The 21,786-nt window shown below is 47.2% G+C and overlaps 1 protein-coding gene across 1 annotated transcript in view; it reads left to right on the forward strand.

Annotated features, from left to right (window-relative positions):
• The window catches only part of LOC125941082 (uncharacterized), a 31,942-nt gene extending 17,313 nt beyond the window's left edge, over nucleotides 1–14,629 (forward strand). Inside the window, exons 5-6 of the mRNA XM_049658012.1 lie at nucleotides 8,942–9,031; nucleotides 14,358–14,629. Of these exons, the coding sequence (XP_049513969.1) occupies nucleotides 8,942–9,031; nucleotides 14,358–14,509 (242 nt within the window). The 3' untranslated portion in view covers nucleotides 14,510–14,629. The remainder of the gene's footprint in view (nucleotides 1–8,941; nucleotides 9,032–14,357) is intronic.
• The last annotated feature ends 7,157 nt before the right edge of the window (nucleotides 14,630–21,786 follow it).

The raw sequence follows: 21,786 nt of genomic DNA on the forward strand, positions 1-21,786 counted from the left end.
CCACCTGGCGAAATGTTCTAAAAATAGGGGGAATAGAAAATGCAGTTGCCGAGGTAAATTTGTTTGTATAAGCTGCAGAGTTTGCTAAAAAAATCGTACGCATTATCGGAGACGCATCCACAGTGGCGCACGATAAACGTGTTGTAGGTGCTGCTGGACGTATATGAGTATTGGGTATAGAAATGCGGCGACAATATTTCACGCATTGCAAATCTTACATGCTTAATTTACGATACAGCTAGGAAGGTCCTATGGTCTATTGTTGCAATCGAGCTCACTTCCGATTCATAGCGACCACGCCATGGTCAAAATTGGTGGGCGCGAATGGACATCCCTCTATTTTGCTGTCCCGAGTCTCTTTATACAGTTGCTATTCGCTTCGTGTCGAACGCGGGGGCACGATAGCCGAGGAACTGGCGGATTGCTGGTACCAATTGGATACTTGCAAGCCTTATAATTCCTAATGAGCACATGTTTTATATTGATGGAATACACTTACTAAGGGTGAGTGAGCTCCTTCAAGCGCGACCACTCCCCCTATATATAACCGACAAATATACTGCGGAGCTACCCCTCTCTGAACAATAAGCGAAAGGGTAATTTTAGCTCCGGTTGCATCATGCGTGACGCGACTATGGCTCCATTTGTGTTCACGACCCATGCATGATCGAGTTATGGTTTCTGTTCTCCATACAGCGATACCAACGCAAGGCACGTAGCGAGAACCGTTGCAATTATGTAAGCGATATTAGTTTTACACGTTTTAGGTAGATCCGCCTTCAGCAAGCGACCACCTATGTTGACCAAAGGGAAAGAAATTCTACGCCAAATTCTTCATGAAGTGCTTTGAAGAGTCGGTCACTTTCACCAAGTATAACTGACTTTTGCGCTAAAGCCGCTTCAGTGCCGCAAGTGTCAAAGGATAGAGCACATTAGTGCAGTTTGCACAAATGCTGCCGCGTGCTCACGATGCTCTAGGTCGCACAGTTGCGACGCCTGTCATGCAGAAAAGCAAAAGTGTGCCAAATGTCAAGGCTGTCAGGATGTATTTTCAGAGAATTCCCTACATGTGGAAAACGCGATAAAGGCCTCGAGGCAAATCGTCAGAGATACTTCATCGCGCAGAGAGGCTGCCGCTAAGGTGCGACATTGGCGTTCACATTGCCGGAGATCTTCTAGGAAATACACTGCTATTGCTAAGGATGCACCACGTCCACTGACAGTCCACACACTTCCACAGACAACTAGTAATACTAGTAGCGAGGATCCCAAGCAGCAAGTCTCGAATATCATTACATCATGCGAGGAGTGGCCACCGTTGCCAAGGCTAGACCAACTAGTGGAGCAGCTGCATGTAGCAAGCTCGCTGAATAATGCTTCCCCTTCGAACAGCAGCCAAGACGACAACCAACACGTTGTCACCATGATAAGCGCCCTTAGAAACACACGCTTCGAGTACTACTGACTGCCTTACACACTCCGGCAGCTCGAGGTGCGCTTCAAATACTGGATGCACTAAATCCGATACTGTCCAGTCTTGAGAAGCACCAGGGCTGCTCCTCTGCACTCGTTCCTTAAAGAAGTCAAGAAACCATCTACCTTCCAGTGGAATCCCCCTGGCCTTAAATTCTGCATTTTGGACTTTCCTCCATTTGTGTTTAAGAACAAATTTCCAATCATCGTCACTTGTGAGCCAAACATTGAGAGCGTCATCCGCCCATCAGGCTACGAAGCTTTCATGTCTGGCACCTGTAGCGGCCGCAGCAATGCCATCGCTTATGTCAGATGTGATTTCACATATGTTTTACACCCAGTGGCATGTTATGACGGCAATTAGTACGTATGCTTGACCTTGAAATACATGAACGTCACGCTCACGCTCGTACGCCTACATTTCACCTTCGAGCCTATTTAACAACGCAAGACTAAGTGCAATTTTCCATGAATTATTGCCGGCGGTTTCAATGGGCATCATCTGCTATGGGGAAGCTTAAATATGGATTGCCGAGGACAACGTGTACTATACTTCGCGTCCAGCCATGAACTCTACTGCCTAAATGATGACAGTCCCAATTTTCTGCGGGGATTGACATACATGCAGTAGCTGCCTGGACAGAACTTTTGTTTCAAGATGCTTCAGTAGCAGCGTGAAATGGTTTCCGGACAAAGAACCGCATGGTGGTGACCATGTTCCAAGATATGTTAATATCGCCGGCATAGACTAGTCATACCCTACCAGAGTTCTTCAACGCATCGACTGGCCGAAATACACGCTTCTCATGATGAAGATGTCTCAAAAGACTCAGCACTGTCTACCTGAAACATCGAGGAGCTAATTTACGATGCTGCTCAAACAGCCACAAGCGTTTTTAGGCCTATACCTAATTTTCTGAATTCGAAGCGGAATTGGAGCAGCTCCGAGCAATTTGCCGTTGCGCGGAACGATGTTACAGGCGCACGAAGTCCATGTATGATTTAGGGGTGGTGAGACGCATGCAGAAGAAGGTGCAGTGTCGGACCTTACTGTAGTCACTAAGATGGAAGACTTTCTGTGATTTCCTTGACCCACATAAACCCCTGTCACATATATGAAGAACGGTGTGCGGTATTCGAACATCGTCGAAACAACGCCACCGCTTCAAATGCCTGGCTCTCTGCCAAGGTCGCCGAGAGATCGACGTAGCGGAGGACCTCTGTTGCGGTGCTGGGTGTTGTATTGAACCCGGCTTCATTTGGTAGCGTGGCGGAGGCTTCTGGTTGAAGAAATTCGAAGCTCGGAAGTTGGGAAAACGAAAAAGTAACAGGTTTACTGGCACTTGTCCAAGCTTCTTTACATAGTCGAATAGGTAAAACAGAAAGTGGTCAAGTGCGTGTGCATGAGCGTCGTTTCCATTGCCCAAAGAAGCTTTTCCTTCTTCGTATCGTCTTATGACACCTCTGTTCAAAACCTTCCATCCAGGTGGTAGCCAATCACACACAGACCACAACCTACCAGGAGGACAGGCAATCAAGAAGCACAAAAAAACTCTCCCCGACGGACTATCGGTGGGCGATACCGCAAAGTTCCAGCGGGCGCGAAGGCGGAGGAAAAGTCTAGCCGCGGCAATGGGGGAGGAGATCTTTTACTCCGAACTGGTTTACTCCGCCGCTTCTCGGTAAGGTAGGCACCCGTTCGCGGTGACTTCCCGGAAACGGCCATGGGCCGTTCGTGCCGTCTCCGCCTCCACAGGAGCGTCAACTCTCTCTTCGCTTCTTGGCGCTTCTTTCTTGACAAGGGGAACTCTTTTCGAGATAATTGGCAGCGCCCAGCAGCGCCCAGCATCGCATGGGCACTGTCCTCCGACTATCTTCGCAGCATGGGTCTCATATCCAACTCTGGCGCGTGACAATTGTCACGCGCCAGAGTGTTGTCTACTGCAGTCAGAACACTGGTCAACCATCCTCGTTCACTGCACATGATCCCCATGACGTTTCCATCTCGCGACATTCCCGTATGGCAAATCTGTTTTCCATCGAGGATTTGAAAGCGGCGTGCAGACGTCCCTCATCGTCCGGGCCTGACGGCGTGACTTACGCCGCTCTTGGCAACCTTGGTCTAACAGCCATGCATGCTCCTCTGGACGTGTACAACAATTCATGGCGTCAAGGAGTGGTTCCTGTTGCTTGGAAGTCCAGCTGTCTGGTGCCTATGCTAAAACCAGGCAAATGACCCCTAGATGTGGCGTCTTATTGTCCCATTGCTCTGGCTAGTGGCCCAGGAAAAGTTATGGAAAGGATGGTGATGACACGTCTAGAGTGGCATCTAGAACAGTACGAGATATACCTTGACAGTGTAGCAGGCTTCTGACGCGGAAGCCCTTCTATAAATAGTGTCATAAATATTGTGTCGTCTGTTCAGCTCGAGAAAGGCTTAAGAAAACTGTCACAGACGATGTTTGTAGACGTTAAAGGTGCTTATGACAACATAACTCATCGAGCCATCCTGCCCGCCATGGGCGATGTCAGCCTTCGTGGTCTTGTTATTCGATAGATCTTCCGCGACTTGAAGAACAGGTCATTCTTTGTGCAAATCGAGGATGGTATCACATCACTGCACAACACCTATCGTGGCCCACGTACCACAAGGTGGTGTCTTGAGCCCGACTCTATACAATCTCGAGCTCATTGACCTGGTTCATTTATTTCCACAATCTGTTCATGTGTAGATCTATGGAGATGAAATATGCAATTGCTCATCAGGAGTGACGTGTCTCGATGGGCACGCCTGACTCCAAAAATCCGCCATAGTAACATCCGGTTAGCTTCGAGCCCGAGGTCTGGAGGTGTCGTCAGCGAAGCGCTCTATGGTCGCTTTCAAACGCAAAGCAATGAGATGGTACATTGTCAGAATTAATGGACAATTACCTACGAGAAGACGCGCCGCTTTCCAAAAGTAATAATATATCTAGACTTCCCCTGGAGTCCTCATTTCTTCTACCTAAAAAAAGAAGCTAGCCAAGCCAACCCATGTCCTCAGATTTCTCACGGGAAAGTGAGGGGTGCGTCTGTGATGGCGACGCTCCCACTTTATAGCGCGCTGTTCCTGGGTATCCTACAAACAGCTTACCTGTACTTGGTGGGAACGGTAAGACCAACGTCCGCGCCCTCCAGTCAGTGCAAGCTCAAACACTCTAAATCTGTCTTAGCCTTCCCAGGTGTGCATCCACGGCAGCAACAATAGCCATCGCGCCATGACACCCCATCAATACATACATTCAATTCGACGTTTTAAGAATGCACATCAGGCACTTCGCCCGACTTCCATCGCATCTTCTCGCCTCCCTTCATGCCGCTCGACCTCGTTGAGCGTTTAGCAGGATTATCGCCACCAACCATGAAACTTTACCGTCGAACATCACACAAGCAGCACGACTATCTCTACCACTATGGTGCCTGCGTCCACTCTAGCCATTCTTGTAATTTCCGGTATCAAAAAGAAAACGAAGATGTCATCATTCGCCCTCAACGAAAGCGTGCTTTCATTCATACGTGAGAAGCACAGAGAACGCATCCACGTTTACACGGTCGGTTCTGTCTCCTCCAAAGTTCAGCTGGAGCAGTGGTAATTCGCGCGAAATCTTTCATCATGCAATTCAAGAAGTCTCACATCACATCGACGGCTGCAGAACTCACTGCTATCCGTGCTGCATTGAAGTTTATTGGTCCGAGATCGTCAGTCCTGGTCCATCTATTGTGACCCGAAGGCAGCTGTCCAGTGTTTGCTGTCCCCTTTCAACCGCGGACCTAACAAGCAATTAGTCGCAGGCGTCCGACTACTTCACCATCAGGCACTGGACAAGGGACACATCATCTACCATGGATATTGGGTGACTGCGGAATTTGGGAAAATCACAGTGCGGATGCCGCTGCCCGATCGGCCTACGATGGTGCCCATATTTTACGAATACCACTGTCGAGAACAGATTTAGCCACAAGGCTCTGCTGCCTCGCACGCGAGCTTACACATACTTTGTGGAACAGCAGTGAATTCACCAATGCACTGTCTCCCCAGATTGGATCCACGTCCGCAACTCCGTCTTCCACCAGGGATACCCTAAGCGGAAGCAACACTCCTGTGCCGCCTGCGGATCGGCTTGGCATTCACGAACGCCTTTTCTTTCCTCATTGGAATGGCCGACCGCCCTGCTTGCGACAACTGTGGCTGCGAGGCGACGACCAAGCACCTCCTATGTGACTGTGCCCGTTTCAGTGGGGCAAGAAATGTGCTCGTGACTGCCTTTGAAAAACTGGACGATCGCCCCTTCGCAGAGAACACTGATTCAGACGGGTTTTGACACTTAAAGCCTTAAGGGCTCTGCTCAAGTTCTTAAAGGCTTGTGAATTGTGTGACCAACTTTCAAAGTTGTAGCGCGTTGCATAGCGTTATTGTGTGAATATTTCTCATTTTATTTTTTTATTTGTTTCTTCTGTCACATTTTATCCCCTAACCCTTTCCTCAGCACAGGGTAGCCAGCCGGTGCTTACACTGGCTAACCTCCCAGTCTTTCCTTCCCTTTCTGTATCTCTTGAAGTGTAATATGGCTGTGCCCGGTATGTTTTCCAATATCCCGTAATGACAGTACGTCCCACCGAGTTCTCATTTGGTTAACGTTTGGGCCATGTTATCTGTATTGTGTGGAAGAACGTTCAGGTTTGTGGAATAACTACGCGCTTGCAAATCAGGGACGTTTATAATATTTAGCGGATATAGGGTGAAAGTTATGGGCAATTTAAAAGTAAAAGCGTTATATAACCATCAACTTCACTCTTTCCCAGCGTCCTAAGAGGTCTGTACCGGACACCGCGGTCTGCTTTGGTGGATATGGGAGCAATGGTAACGGTGACGTGTCGGAAAAGCTTTAAAGTTCACGCCTTTATTACGGTTCATGCACATAATTATCAAATTTTCGGCGTTTTTTAATATTCATGGGCTTTACGAGGCGCCGGCGATGTTCTTGGCGAACTAAATGAATCGCCTTGTATACAGGCGGCCCAGCTATCAAGCGTTGAGCTATAATATATAACACGGATCGTCCCATGTGAATGAGACCAAGTACATGCTTTTCGGAATCCAAGTGACAAACCACCAGCTCCCTCACTCTCTAATATTCTCTGATGTGCAAATATTTACTCAAAGCTAAAATATAGCTTCTTATTCGTCTGATCGTTAATGTGTTAATTAGAGAGCTGTTGATAATCGTGACAGACGTACGTCAAAACAAGATGTTACAGCGACGTAAATATCGAGTATTTTTTATGGGGAAAATAAAAAGCTTGCGAAATATGAAAAAAAAATGATGTGACTGCGGGTTCGTAGTCAAGCGAACCATTCGCTAGCCAGTGGACCTCAATCGCTGCGCTTTTAATGTTGAGCTCTTTGCGGATTGATGAGGGCAAGAACTGATCGAATGAAGGCGTTCCTGAGGGCGTAGTGCTATAGCGCATTTCACAAGTTTCGAATGATGAGAGGTGAACAGCACATGGCACATCTTTGAGCATGGGATATCGGTCCAGCAAATGTACGGAGGCGGAACTCATGGCCTATCTCTAATCTTCCAGGACCAATCCTGCCCCGTCCACTGATAATGACCATAGTCAAAAGGGGAGGGGAATAGCGCTGATAAACACGTTTGAAGGACATCAGCCTACCGCATATTTCTATTTAATATAACCAAGGTGTTACGTTGACTTCAACAAGCGACCCGGGAAAACTTTCTACGAGCTTCTCATTACACAAGAGATTATGGCCAAAGCAGATGTTCAGTCAATATCTGTGAAAAACATAATTTCCCCAGCAAACTTCTAACTTTGACTGCACATTTTAGCTTAGTGCAGTTTCTGTGATGTATTGTCATTTCACTGTTTGTGTTTTATCTGTTGTGACTTCATTACACTCTTTGCCAGTCTGAAATGTGCTTTGTGGCCGTACTCTCTGTTCCTCTTTGCGCCCTGTCGTTAGTCTACTTATGCGACTAAACTTTACGTATCAGAGTTTTTATGTGATGTCTTTTGCAGTTGTTGTAGTCTAATTACTTGAATAGTATTTTAATTTGTGTGTTTCTTGCATTTTTTTTTCTTTATTGCTTGCCACTTCCATTGGATGTAAATGCACGTGAAAAGGACTACTAGTCGTGATTTAAAAGCACGAAGGCTTCCCAAACATCTAATAATGAAAAATCATTGCTAGCTTTAATTTATTCAATGTGCCATGTTTACTTCTCCCCGTACATCGGGCAAACAAAGTACGTGATTTCTATAAGCCAGTAAAAAGGAACGAAAAAAGTATTTATCACATATATTCGAAGGTTCTAAATAAACTACGAACTTTATATTCGTAAGCATGTTATGGGTGCTCATCACCCATAACGTGCTCATCACCATAATGTTGAGGAGTCGTAAACAAACACTTTTGTCTGTGCCCGCACGTCACCCCTAACATTCCTCTGTTTCCTCCAAATTTAAATTCGATGCATATTTGACTTATCAGAAAAAACCCATGTGCAAAGTTAAGAGCGCCTCAGGTCGCACTGGCAGCTTCGCTATAAAAATTATGCGGACATTCCAATCAAACACACCCGATACATGCACGCATGTGCGTGCATAGCAAAAGGAGAACGTCAAATTTACAAGGTAAATTTGTACACTTGGCTGGCTTGAACGATAATTAGCTATTCAAATGAAACTGAGAAATGTATGCGCAAAATTTCCTATATATTCTGAGGAGATATGACATGTGCGCAAAGAATTTTTTGGTTAATTGAAAGAACTGAACTATACAATCCTTCATTTCATTTATGTTGTGTCGTGAGCTCTTAATGATAGCCCAGAAAGTAACGAGAAAAGGGAGCGCGTGTGGGCTAAAAGATGAAGTGGATATCTGCCATGACAAATTCCCGTACTTTAGACATGAAAAAGGACGTTTCATCGGAAACGCTGTTCTGATATCTCTTCCTCTTTTTACGACATTTCCCTAAAATATATAGCATGGTATGCTTTATGCAACTTCAAAACTTGTTTGTGCCTTGTAACTTTGAATGAAAAATGGGGTTTTACGTGCCCAAACTATGATTTGTTCATGAGGCATGTCTTAGCGGGGGACTCCGTGTTAATTTTGAACACCAGGATATATTTAACGTACGCCTAATGCACGGGACACGGGCGTTTTTGCATTCGCCCCCATCGAAATGCGGCCGCCGCGGCCAGGATTTGATCCGGTGACCTCGTGCTTAGCAGCATGACACCACATCCAATCAGCCAACGCAGCAGGTTTGTAACTTTGCGCAATGTTGGTAGGAAGGAAACATTTTAAGGCGACATATGTATCGGCCTGCTGCAAGGAAAATAAACCTGAAATGGAGGTTTAAAGCAAAAATTTGTGCTCATCACGTTTTCTTTTTTTCAGGTGGAGCACAACCCATTTCTATTGAAACCCTGAAATATAGGGATGGCGACTCTTCCTGTGGTGTAATTCTGGTTCAGTCGTTAGCTGGGGGTACGTTTTCGTACCGAGTTCCTATATTAAAGATAGCCATTTCAATATCCACAGATTTTTTCCAGAATGCTGTTTTTCTGAAAGCGAAACGCGAATAATGGGTATTTGAGATATTTTTGTTCGACTGTTCGAACGACAATATTACCGTATAACAATTTTCGAGAAAAACAAACATCGAATCTTGAATTTATTTTAAAAAATCGGTCTTAAATTTCATTCCAGGCCGTTTTTCTGTCCAGCCAGTATGCTATTGGTGTCCTCACTTATTGTTTTTTAAGGCATTATTCTTCTAGCCATCGTAAAGAGTTTTCTGACCGTGAGCGGAAAGGATATTCACGCTGAGTACCGGGATTGTAGTACCTTGTTAGAGAAGCTCAGGTGCATGATCTCGTGTCCAAGACGGCCGACGTCGCCAGATTGAATCAGGTTGAACCCCATAGCTACCGGAGATGTTCAGTCCACGACGCCGTAGGGACATTTTCATGGGGCCAGCTGCTTAGACGAAAGATAAAAAAAGCGGAGTAAAATTTCTAGCAAAACGTTTGAGCTCCTGCGGGATGTTGTAGTGCTCAAGTCCTTGTGGCTTCGATTGCGCTGGTGCTTTTGAAGCTCTTTTTCAGGTTTCGAGCAAGTTCTGTGTGCTTGGCTACGTTTGAGGTGGACCAGTACTCAGTGGCATCTTACTGATAAGGCACTGTGTCCAACGAGCCCAAGGGTCTTCTTTCATGCAGCAGAAATATTAGCAAGAAATCAGCGGTCAGTCGGATCGCGTTATTAAACTCAGTGTTAAATAAAGGGAGGACCCTGTCCTAGTTTAGGTGGACGGACCCACGCTTGTAACGAACCTGTGGCGAAGAGTGCGAATCAACAGCAGGAAAAGACCAACTGCCAGAAAATAAGAAGCACAAGTTTAACATAGTGTAGATATAGATGACGCTTCGTGCAAAATTTGAGGCTTTAACTGTAGCTAGAAGCGTTACGGAAAGCTTGTTAAAAAAGCTTTCGTGATGTCGAAACTGAGAGAAAACGCGCCATTACCACTCGCTTCAAGTAACGCTGGACATAGAATGACCTCCGATATTAGAAGGTGCCTGTAGCCACCAGCTTAGTGCTGAAAATTAAGGAGGCGGCATGCTGGGGTTCACGTCATAGCGACAAACAGCAGGTGCACACTTCGTCTGCTTAGGTGCTGTTAGGCTAAATATACTATTACCAGCTCTGCGGCTTTGCCAAGATTGCTTCAGTGCTATGTACTACTCATTTATAACAAATTTCGCCGACGTAAAGTTTTGCGGGGTCTTTACCGCAATATCTTGTGGAGGTTATGCTGTAAACATGGCGGACATTATGTGGTATTGGTAGGGAGGATGTGGAGGCAGCCTTGGGAAGGAACCGCTGCAAGAATTTATTATAGCCAGCTGAACATGTTACGTATGGTACAGGGAGCAGTTAATCACGACTGCTAGACCAGGCGCGCTAAATGTTTCCGGTCTGATATTAGCCTTGGTCGTTGTCTACATTACCCAGGTGGTGAACGATTTTCGCATCGCCACAGAAGCTCCACCCACCCTTTCTCCTAAGTGTGTACAAAAATTTTTGTACATAAGCTGTACAAAAATCACCGCCGATTACAATTCTCCCTAATGAAAAATTTGAGCGCAGCTGTATACGTGTTTTCATTTCGCGATAGCTTGATGCATAGCACCGACCACCGCACCGACTCGCAGAGCCAGCACGCGTGGCGCAATATACAAACCGGCCACACAGTTGCCGCTTCCCGGCCACTGCAGCCTATGCAACCGTATTATTTACCGGGAAGCGCCTGCGATGAACGTTATGCGCGAAGGCGAGCTTTCTGGTTCTTTTTTTTCTTTCCCTCGCAGGGCTGGTGCCACCGCAGCCGCGGATGCGCACATGTGGGCGCCAGCTGGTGGTGCATAAATGTGGCTTCCTTTGCTTTCCTCCACATACTTCTGTTGCAACCTCCTCCGCCGCTTTCCTCCTCGCGCCCTCTTCGCTCTCACCTTATTACATTCCCCGCTGCGCTCCGCACTTGCTCTTTCATCTTTCGTCCTGCTCGTTCACTCGGTTACGCCGCTGAGGCACGCCGACGCTTCAACGTGGGAATGGTTGCTTAAGACCTTCCCTCTAATATAAGCGCAAACAGCGGTAAGCGAGAACATGTACAATACGTGTAAGAATTCTGCGTACATGGACGGCACTTCAGAGTGTGTACTAGGCAGCCGATGTGTAATCCTTGTTAAGGAGAAGGGAACGAACAAATTTCTCCGGGAATCGAGGCTGTGAGGGGCACAACGTGAGGGTCACAAGGTGTTTGCGGGTTCGAGCTAGATGCGCCTGCAACTGTGGGCGTATGCTGTGCGAACAGATGGAGGCTAGAAGTCCCCGGTAGTAGACAGCACATGGCGCGTGGTTGATCGCGCACGTAAGTCTTTGTGACCAGGTGTGCTCATCTGTTTGACTAGTCTTTTGTACCTTGTATGTGCCTTGTGGGTGCGTCTGGGTGCCCCATCACATGTGGCGTATCAAGATTACGTGAGACCGTGGTGGCTGGTGGTTGGGTGGTAATACGGGGAGGGGCCATGAATGCGGGTTACGTCGAAGACGTTGAGGATGTCCTCAACGGATGCCACTCGATGGTGGCAGAAGCCAGAACACTGGAAAGCAGAATCGGGTATGAGTAAGACACAATGAAGAAAGGCCGATGTGTCTAATCCTCGTGACCTAAGAAACTTTGGTCTTAAGATCGTGCAAGGGCCACCTTTCCGGCCTTCAACTAAGTTTTTCATGGCCCGACCTACTAGTGGGGACAACAGCTGCGCGTGAGCTCGTTTTGAGCTGTTTGATTCGCCATTACCAGCATTGTCTTGGGTGTAGTTCTGGCTTTACGGTCAATCCGCCGAAGGAGAGGGGGGGGGGGGATTGCAAGGAAGGGCCGGAGATCACTGCTGTTACTGGCACGTCGCACTCACAAGCGTGTAACTGCCGGGGTGCCATATGCTCTTGAACGTCCTCAGCCTTGAGATCATCGGCTGGTAAAGACTGAACCCGGTGAACAGAGCTTGGCTTTACGCGACTGTAGGTCCGCTTGTCGCTGCAACTTTACACCTTGGCTGAGCGAGATAGTTCGGATGGCCGGTGCGCGAGTTGCGTCGCAGGGACAAAGCGAGGTCAGCATGGAAGAGAGCGTTGAGATTGCAGACGCCGTGGACATGCATGTTATCAACAGAGTAAATTAAACACGTGCATGTTTATCAACAGAGGAGTTGCTTTATCAAACGCCCTGACTACAGCCTCAGAAGCAGCCACAACAACGTTTTTATTACTGTAGAGGTTTCACGGACGCCTTTCTGCTTCGAGAAATTCTCTACCGGAGCACCAATGGATGACCGTGAAACTGAGTAACATCAGCGCCGAGCTTCTCGTAGGCCACGCCAGCCCAAAGCGAAAGCAGATTGCTTAGGTCACACCCGGAAAGCCGGCGGCAGAAACATCGCCTGCAACTTACTTTACACCCAAAGTATTGACACCTTGTGTCTTTCGTGAAGTAAGACAACAATTTCAAATATGTCGCCCGAACGGCAGCTAGCATAGGAGGTAAGCTTAGGTCAGAACCTTCATTCCGTCGCCAGTGCATGGCGAAGATAAACTATCAGCCGGTTGGCTGGAAATATCAAATTAATTCTTTTTTGTTTAGTAAATTAGGATGAAAGGAAGGCCAAGCAACTTCAAAAATAAGCATTTTGTGATCAGAAGCGGTTGTTGTCACGCCGTCCACTGCAGCTTGGGGGGAGAGGCTTAGTGGTGCCGTCGGCAACGAGAGACCACGAGTCGACTGAGGCGGCCAGGGGTGCATGTTGCATCGCTTCAGTAGTTGTGCAGAGACCCGGCACACCATTGTGGCGCAGTCGGTAGAGCGGTTGGTTACGTACTTGTAGGAAGCTTGGCGAGATGGTGAAGCTTTGTCAATGAACATTTCCGCTTCCTTGCGTAGAGACAGCGCCATTATTGAATAAAACATTTGCAGATTACAAAGGTACAGATGAAAATAAATAAAGGTTATTGTCGAATGCTATGGCTTAAAGCATTTGCAGAAACTAAGCAAGTGTTACACGTTTGTAAAACCTGAAGGCGAAAGCCTGCCAGCTGTTGAAGAAGATTACGACAAATGCGCGAGGGCAGTGTGGGAACGTTGGCATCATCGGCGGCATCGGAGCCAGCTGTGGAAAAGCAGACGACGATAAACACGCGAGCAGTGGCACGAGCGCATCTGTGTGACCAGAGGCCGTTTAAAAGAAGCATTCCTTACGTAAAGGATAAAAGTATGCTTATTCCTATCATGGTGGGACACGATTTTTCCATCGCCACAATAATTCCAGAACACATGCGGGAGTGTTGTCAGTCCCTTTAGCACCTGCAGGTGAAGTGGCTACGCCCGAAGTCGTCCGCTACAGCTGCTACGTCGCAAACTCAAGTTTCGCATCATTAAGCTTCCAACACAGCATTGTATCTGCGTGTTATTACTTTTGTAATAGCACAACTTGGGGAGACCACGAAATTGTTGGATAGTCAACATACTCTCGCGCATGCATTTCATCACCTTGGTCACTGATAAGCCGCCACTCCGCGGCTAAAACACACGAGCATTGCGGTAGTGCAGATTGTAATCCAGTGTTTATAGGTAAATTGTCATTGTCCGTACCGTCCAAGGGCTGCTCGGCGAAATTGAAGCGGGTGCCGAGAGGTCGCGAGAGAGCGTCCCATCCCAGGAAGACATCGTGGGAACAGGAAGGCAGCCGCGACGGTCGGGCTGCCTGCATCATTAGACTAACATCTTGCATTCTCTCCGACATTGTAAGGCTCGCCACACACAATTAAATATGTTAAATCCGTGCGCAATACAAATGTAATGAAACCCTAATTTCATTTTTTAATGCTTTATATCAACAAGCGAACCTTTTGTGGTGATAACGCAAGCTGGTATTTATCAGTTTCATATATTTTACTCCTGTATATACATGAAGTGCAGCTGCCGAACACCAGTGTGGAAACTTATGGGAACGTTATGTGCCAGAAATAGATTAACAACCTATGGTAGGAGAAAAATGTTGTTCCTTATTGGTTACTTCGCCGGATCAGTTATATCTCTCGATTCAATTGCAGGAACTAAAACACTGTTATTTCATCGTACATAGTCGGTATCACAACGTGTAGAGTCGTTATTATTGTCATTAGCATAAAATTTGTTCACATAATAAACACTTGACAAATGTCTGAAATATGGCGTGCATTTCTTTCTTTCTAGGTGGAACGACACATTATGACCTGAGAGTAAAAAATTCTTTTATCCAAGGCGGCCCTCGCCAAGCCTGCCAAACGAAGTTCTCTGAGTTCGCGCCTAACGGAACAGTTATCTACAGTTCGGATTGTCCGAATCTCCTTAGGCCAGGCAAATAAATGTGCAACGTACGCTCTCGTTCGATTAAGGTAACTCGTTCGACTACAAGGTAACTTAAAACAAAGAATAATGAACGTTTTTCGAGTTCGAAGCCAATAAAACCAAACAGTTCGAGGCCAATAAAGAAAACAAGAAAACAGACAGTGGTGTGAGCCTCAATCAGCAAACATCTTTACTCAAGCAGCCTTCAAATCACGCATACGGACTGTTTCTTGCGCCTTCCCAGATGTTTATGGCGTACGAAACAGAGCACAGGCGAATAGGGGAACATGTGCCCCGTGGAACGTGCCATTGCCATACCAACAGCATGCCATTAGCGTGAAACACGAAAAGAAGCAAACATATGGAACCCTTATAGAGAACCTTGGTGTCTCCGGACACCGTGGAATCTTCCTAAATGAGTCCGCTGACTTACTACATCGTTGTCAATAAATGCTCCACTTTTAAATGTTCTTCTTAAGTTCTTTTTTTATTATTATACAGGAATCTAGACTTAAGCGATTTAGTTATAAATTGTAATGAATCATTTCTGATTTTCTCTGATCATTTTCTACACCCAAGATTCCCGTGGAACACGAGCAAGTCCCTTTGACGACAACGCGAGGTGACGTTATGACGCTTCCGTTGTAGAGTTCTTTGGCTGATTTTTTACCTTCGTAGATCTGGGTTAAAAATGCTGCAGAATTTCTGTGAGTTGTCTACTCAGGAGTACGCATTCTTCAGCTCCACTGTTGCATCGCATTTACTTACCTGCTTTCCTAGCTTATGCATATGTCTACTAGTCTGTTTTCCGGTGCAAAATAATGCCAAAGCGATCGTGTCAACAGAGCCGGAACGCCGTCACAGTCGGTTTTACCACAGCTGCCTTTTCCCTTATTAGATGCGAAGCATCTTATTGTCGTCCGTCACTCACTCCCTCCATCCATCCGCCGTGCGGCGTATACACCCCTACTGCGCATGCGCATCTTCCACCCCCTCCTCTCCTCTCCTTGTCTAATCTCCTCTCCTCTCGGTATTCTTCCTCTCCTCCCCGACGCTCCTCTCCTCTCCAGATTGCGCAACGAATGGCAACACCTGCGGCTCTGCGCGCGATAATGCGAAGCACTTTTAGGTTAGAGGCGCGACGGTAGGCACCCCAGAGGCACCGGCAACAGTCACCAACGCCGCGCGCGTTCGGTGCGAACGCGGGCAAAACGCCGACGGCGTCGACAACAGTTCTGCGCGTTGCTGGTGCTGCTGCATGTCCAAGTTTATACAGCTGATAAAACTACCTTGAGTCGACCCCATGGCTGCTTCGCATGCTAGTCAGGGTTCCCCTACGGGAAGATGGTGTAATTTTTTGTTATTTTCTCTTCCTTTTTTTCGTTACGTGCTTGACGCGGCGACGGCGACATCACCAGTTTTTTCTTAATGCCGCCAACCATTTATTATTGATCAATATCATCATCAGCCTATACTTATGTCCACTGCAGGACGAAGGCCACTTCCTACGGTCTCCAATTACCCATGTCTTGCGCTAGCTGATTCCAACTTGCGCATGCAAATTTCATAACTTCATCACGCCACCTAGTTTTCTGCCGCCCTCAACTGCGCTTCCTTCTCTTGGTATCCATCCTGTAACTCTGATGATCCACCGCTTATCCATCCTACGCATTACATGGCCCGCCAAGCTCCATTTTTTTCCCTCTTGATGTCAACTAGAATATCGGCTATCCCCGTTTGCTCTCTGATCCACAACGCTCTCTTCCTGTCTCCTAACACGTTAGACCTAACATTCTTCCTTCCCTCGCTCTTTGTGCGGTCCTTAACTTGTTCTTGAGCTTCTTTGTTAACCTCCAAGTTTCTGTCCCATATGTTAGCACCGGTGGAATGCAATGATTGTACACTTTTCTTTTCAACGAACGACAGTGGTAAGCTCCCAGTCAAGATTTGGCAATGCCTGCCGTACGCACTCCAGTCCAATTTTATACTTCTATAAAGCTTTCTCAAAGCCGCGTTTACACGAATGCGACAACTGGCGCATCGCATCGCATCACATCAACTTGCTAGCGCATCGCATCCATGTAAACGGGGCTAATGCGCTAGGAAAGCGCGTCACATTAATGCGCCAGGCAGGGGTGGATTGAGACGCGTAAGTCGACTTTCGCAGTGCATGTAAACGCGATCGCATCGCATTAGGAATTATAGGAAACGCAATTTGCTGTGGATCTGCTGGGCGCTCGCCGAACTTCATCGTGGCGTGACGCCGAAAGCGTCTGCAAGCGCTGCTTTGCGTTCGATGTGCGTGTGCCGCCACCAGCGCACCAGGGGTGATGCGTTACATGTAAACGCTGGCGCATCGCATTACTCGTGATGCGCTAGGAAATGTGGCTATAAACGCGGCTGTGCGCTGTAAACGCGGCTATAATCAGGGTCCCCTGTAAGTATTTGACCTAGATAAATGATGCACTCCAAGAGGGCGCCGACGTCGCCATCTTGGAGCGGTGAAGCAAAGTACTGCATCGTGACACTAACGAGCGCCGACAGGAAGCGCTTTGGTAGTCACGCGCAGCGGAGGCTCCAACGCGGTGTAGCCAAAGAATAAAGAAGTAAGTGTAAATGACTTTGTGACTTTGTAAACTGGTCATTTTGAACAAAGTACCCTGTAATAAACAGTAAAATAAACATTATTAAAAGTGTCTGACAGCAGCATTCGAACCCTGGACCTACATTACTGAAGCCCGACATTGTAACCATTACGTCACAGACGCATGGACCGACACGCGACTTGGAACAACCTTATCAATTTCTCGCTGGCAAGTCAACGCGTTTAGACGCCTAGCGCGTTTCAACGCAGCTCGCCAACAGGGTGCCGCGCGCTAAGCAAACAAGCAGCACGGCCTCCGTCCCGCAAATCCTGCGCGTTTCGCTGTAGTGGACATGCTGCAGCAAACATGCAAAAGATCCTGCGAAGACATGTTTCACATTCGTGTTCTACCAATTCCTACGAAAAATGGATGAACCATCATTTGTTTTATTTTGCAATTTCACCAATTTTTTAAAAAAAGGTGACGGCCAAAAATTATTTAAAATTAGTGTTATCACATTTGATGCAGCCAATACCTAGAAAGAGGATTTGTCCGATCCTACGTATTTATATAGGAGGTAACAATTTTATTTCTTTCTTTGAATTCGAATGTTTACCCCACAGCATTATAAGGTTGTACAAAGAAAAATATCCTGCTGCCAAATTCTGTAGAACATTTTCTAGATTTGAATTACAACTCTCACCTTGGGCCAGCCGAATGCGCTCCACGCCAGAGAAATAATATGCTCCTGCACCTTCTAGGTTCTGCTCACAGTGCTGTTTTATGTAAACCCCCTTTCGCTACTAATCGCAACAAAAGAACTGCACATAAAGGTAGTGGGATGGGGTTCATATAACGAATAATGTGCATTTCAGTATCTCTAACCACAGGTATACTTCTGGCTTCTGGTATATTTAGGAAAATAACTATGTAGAATGCTATTGTGCTGCATGAAAGTTACACACAGGTGCTGCGCTATTTGCATGATGGGTTTTGCGTAAATTTAGCCCTGTTTTGTAGTAACTGCAGTAGTAGACCGAAGACCAGAGGGCAACTTTGGGCTCCGAGTACCAGGTGAACTAGTATCATTGGTGGATGCAGCTCATGTCGGCAACGCACCTTCAGCTCCCCCTTTGCTACTGGTTCGTAAGGGATTCGAAACGCCTTAGTATACCATTTTTAAGGACACTTTTCGCTGTATTGTCACCACCGATGATACTTACTGGGCAAGCCAATGCAACTACAGCAGGGACCTTGTGTGGGTGCAATTTCGAGGGTGCTATGCTATGCTGCGTCTTTGTATTGAGTAGCGTAGGGCCTAAAGTATACACAAGAATGACCTATGAAATAACAATTACTTCCAGCAATGTTTTATCTCTAGACATGCCGACTATGGGATTTCTCAGTATCGCATGACATGTGCGACAATAATTGTTTCCTGAGGAATGCAAGTTCCGTATCACTGAGAAATACAGGGGATAGTGGGCTCACGTAATAAGCACTCGCGGTTTGGGCTTTCAAATCTCCATCTTCAATGATAACTCTATAGCTTGTCATGAGTTCTCCGTTAACAGAACTGATGTTAAATCGTGGTTACCAACTACAAATTCTCGACTTCAACTAAGGTTCGCAACTACAATCGCCGTTGGCCGATGGGAAATTTCCGATCCAGAGCTTGAGTAGCCAAAGAACAAACGTGCAACTGGTAGTCTGCCTCTGAGAGCCTCTGCGAGTGGTTGCTCAAATGTAAGGCATTTCGTGTTCACACAACTTAGCTTGATCCTGGCAGAAATGAAGGTTAACAAGGCCACCTTTTACTAAATTAGAATAGCAGAACAATAGGGCCAGATCGGCTTGTCGCTACGTGGCTGCTTTGGCCGACACGTACAGTTTGAGTGAAAAGATGTCAAGAAATATAATAATATTGCCGGCAGGCTGCTCATATCTGAATGGTAAGGGTCTAAAGGCTCTTAATGAAGTGAGAAGCAATGTTCAGAGCGCACGGTTGGTTTACGTTAGGGCTTGTGTCGAGCAAAACGAAGTAGTGATCTGTGTATCTGAAAATTTTTGTCAAGTTAAAGCAGTCAAAGGGTGCAGATATGAACACGCTTAGAAATCTTACCCAACCATACATAGTGACACTCTTCGACAGCTATAAGCAGTTCGCCACGAGGAATAGAAGAATGCAGGTCTTCCACGCCAATTCCAAAGCGATGACCACTTTTGTCTGCACAAGGTTTAACGAGCCCCGGGAATTTCTCCGAAAATTTTAACATAACAGAGTCATCTAATGTAAACTAGTAAAGATTTCCTTGTAGGAGGGCGGCAATGAAATTGCTACCACATTTCACGATATCAAACAATTACTCGAAAGGCATTTTCTGATTAAGTAGTAGCACGCTAAAAATGGACAATAACGTGTTTCTTGCAGTTGGTAATATAATTTGCTACTCGAGGAACCTTTAGTCTGTGCAAAGCTTTATTCGACCTTGACTTTTGAAAGGCGGCGCTAGGGCTAGCGAAGCAGCAGATGTAAGTGTAGGATAGAAGCTGAGAGCCATGACGCAAATACCGGAGTCACCAATAATGCGTTAGCACTAGGAGAGTCAAAGTGGAAAAAAGTGTGTATGTGTGAAGCCAGTCACCTGGTGCATATATATATATATATATATATATATATATATATATATATATATATATATATATATGGCACGTTAAACACATACTCATCAACACACACCACATATATATATATATATATATATATATATATATATATATATACATGTGTGTGTGTGTGTGTGTGTGTGTGTGTGTGTGTGTGTGTGTGTGTGTGTGTGTGTGTAACGTGCAACTAGTGGTGGTCTGCTCCGGACCGCTGTTAGCTGCACTTCGTTCTTCGATGAGACAGGGCGTTTGTCAATTCCGCTCCTGAACAAAACTTGCAATGTGGCGAACGCGGCTTCATTAGTGGATCCGAGACGGTGGTGGGAAACACTGCTAACGTTTTCCTGTCCTATAAACAACCTGTGAGGAAGAAGATGGGCACGCTGAAGAGACACGTTGCCATCGTGTGGCTCGTACCCAGTTCGCTCTCTGGCTACGCCCTACCTGCTGGTGCTGCGTTTCTCGCTGCCGCTCTACGACCCAAATAAACGCCCTTTACAATTGGTGGAAGTGCTGGGGTATGACCGGAAATCTGAAACTTCGCAACCGGACACTACAGCCTGTCTTCATTATGCCGGAAGAAGGACCACCACAACCACAACCCGCTGCCTCGGTGCCTACCTTGGTCTGCCCTGGCCCGTTACGTCAACGTGACCCACCCATCTTCAGTGGTACAGAAGATCATGACGTAGAAGACTGGCTCGCTGAATACGACCGGGTGAGCACCCACAACCACTGGGACGACACCCAAACGCGGAATTATGTATCGTTTCACTTGAGCGGCGTCGCTAGCATGTGGCACCGAAACCACGAACGTGATCTCACGACATGGGCGGCCTTCAAAGCTAGCGTAACGGAGGTATTCGGGCGCCCCGCCGTTCGCAAGCTTTGCGCCGAGCAACGTTTTGCGTGGTCGTGCACAACAGAGCGGGGAGACATTTACCAGTTACATAGAAGATGTTGTGGACCTCTGTAACCGCGTTGACGCCGCAATGGCTGATGCCGAGAAGATCAGGCAAATCTTAACGGGCATTGAAGACGACGCCTTCCAGATGCTGCTGGCGAAAAACCCGGCAACAGTGTCAGAACTCGTCAGTCTCTGCCAAAGCTTCGATGAACTACGCAAACAACGCGTAGCCACCCGCCAATCTCTACCACAGGCCACTTGAATGTCGAGCTTGGCTGTTGCCCCGGATAGCACTTCGCTGTTGGCACAGATCAAGGACGTCGTCCGTGAAGAAGTTGCCCGTCAGCTTTCGCTGATGCCGCTTACACACGGCCCGTCGAGTTCTCCATTGGCGCCGGCTCTGCAATATGTCATCAAGGAGCAGTTAGCCGACCACGTCCAGCCATCGTTTCATCAGGCTCCGACTGCCGCTCCCCTGACGTACGCCGAAGTCACTGCAAGACCTGCACTGCAGACCTACGGTACATTTCTCCCGCCTTTGCGCCCGCCTGTATCCCCTCCCACTCGACCAGTGGTACATCGTGCACGACCTCAAGACCATTGGCGCACGGATGACAACCGTCCCATTTGTTTTTATTGTGGCCGTGCTGGACACGTGGCATGCCACTGTCGCCTGCTTGCACCGAACGTCTCCAACAATGTGCCTCCATATGCGCCACGTTTCCAACAACGGTGCAATTATTCGGACAGCTATGATTCTCCCCCTGCCAGTGAGACCGCCTTCTCCGCTCGCCGTTCACCATCTCCTCGCCGGCGCTCCGTTTCGCCCATGCACCGTCGGCGGAGCCCTCTGTGCCAGGAAAACTAAATATTGCAGTTCAGGAGGCAAGAACTGCGGTGTCAGCAAAATGTACAAGGCCTCATAGTTCACCGAAAAACCTTATTGAAGTCGCAATAGAAGGAATATTGAATCTAGCCCTTGTCGACCCCGGAGCTGCACTTTCAGCGATAGATGCCCGTCTTTGCCGCAAAATTGGGAAAGTGACGACACCGCTTTCTGGATTATCCCTTCGGACGGCCAACGCGCAGCACGTCGAGCCATCCGGTGCCTGCACCGCTCGTGTCGTCATCAGGA

The sequence above is a fragment of the Dermacentor silvarum genome, chromosome 10 (assembly GCF_013339745.2).
Source record: "Dermacentor silvarum isolate Dsil-2018 chromosome 10, BIME_Dsil_1.4, whole genome shotgun sequence".
NCBI lineage: Eukaryota > Metazoa > Arthropoda > Arachnida > Ixodida > Ixodidae > Dermacentor > Dermacentor silvarum.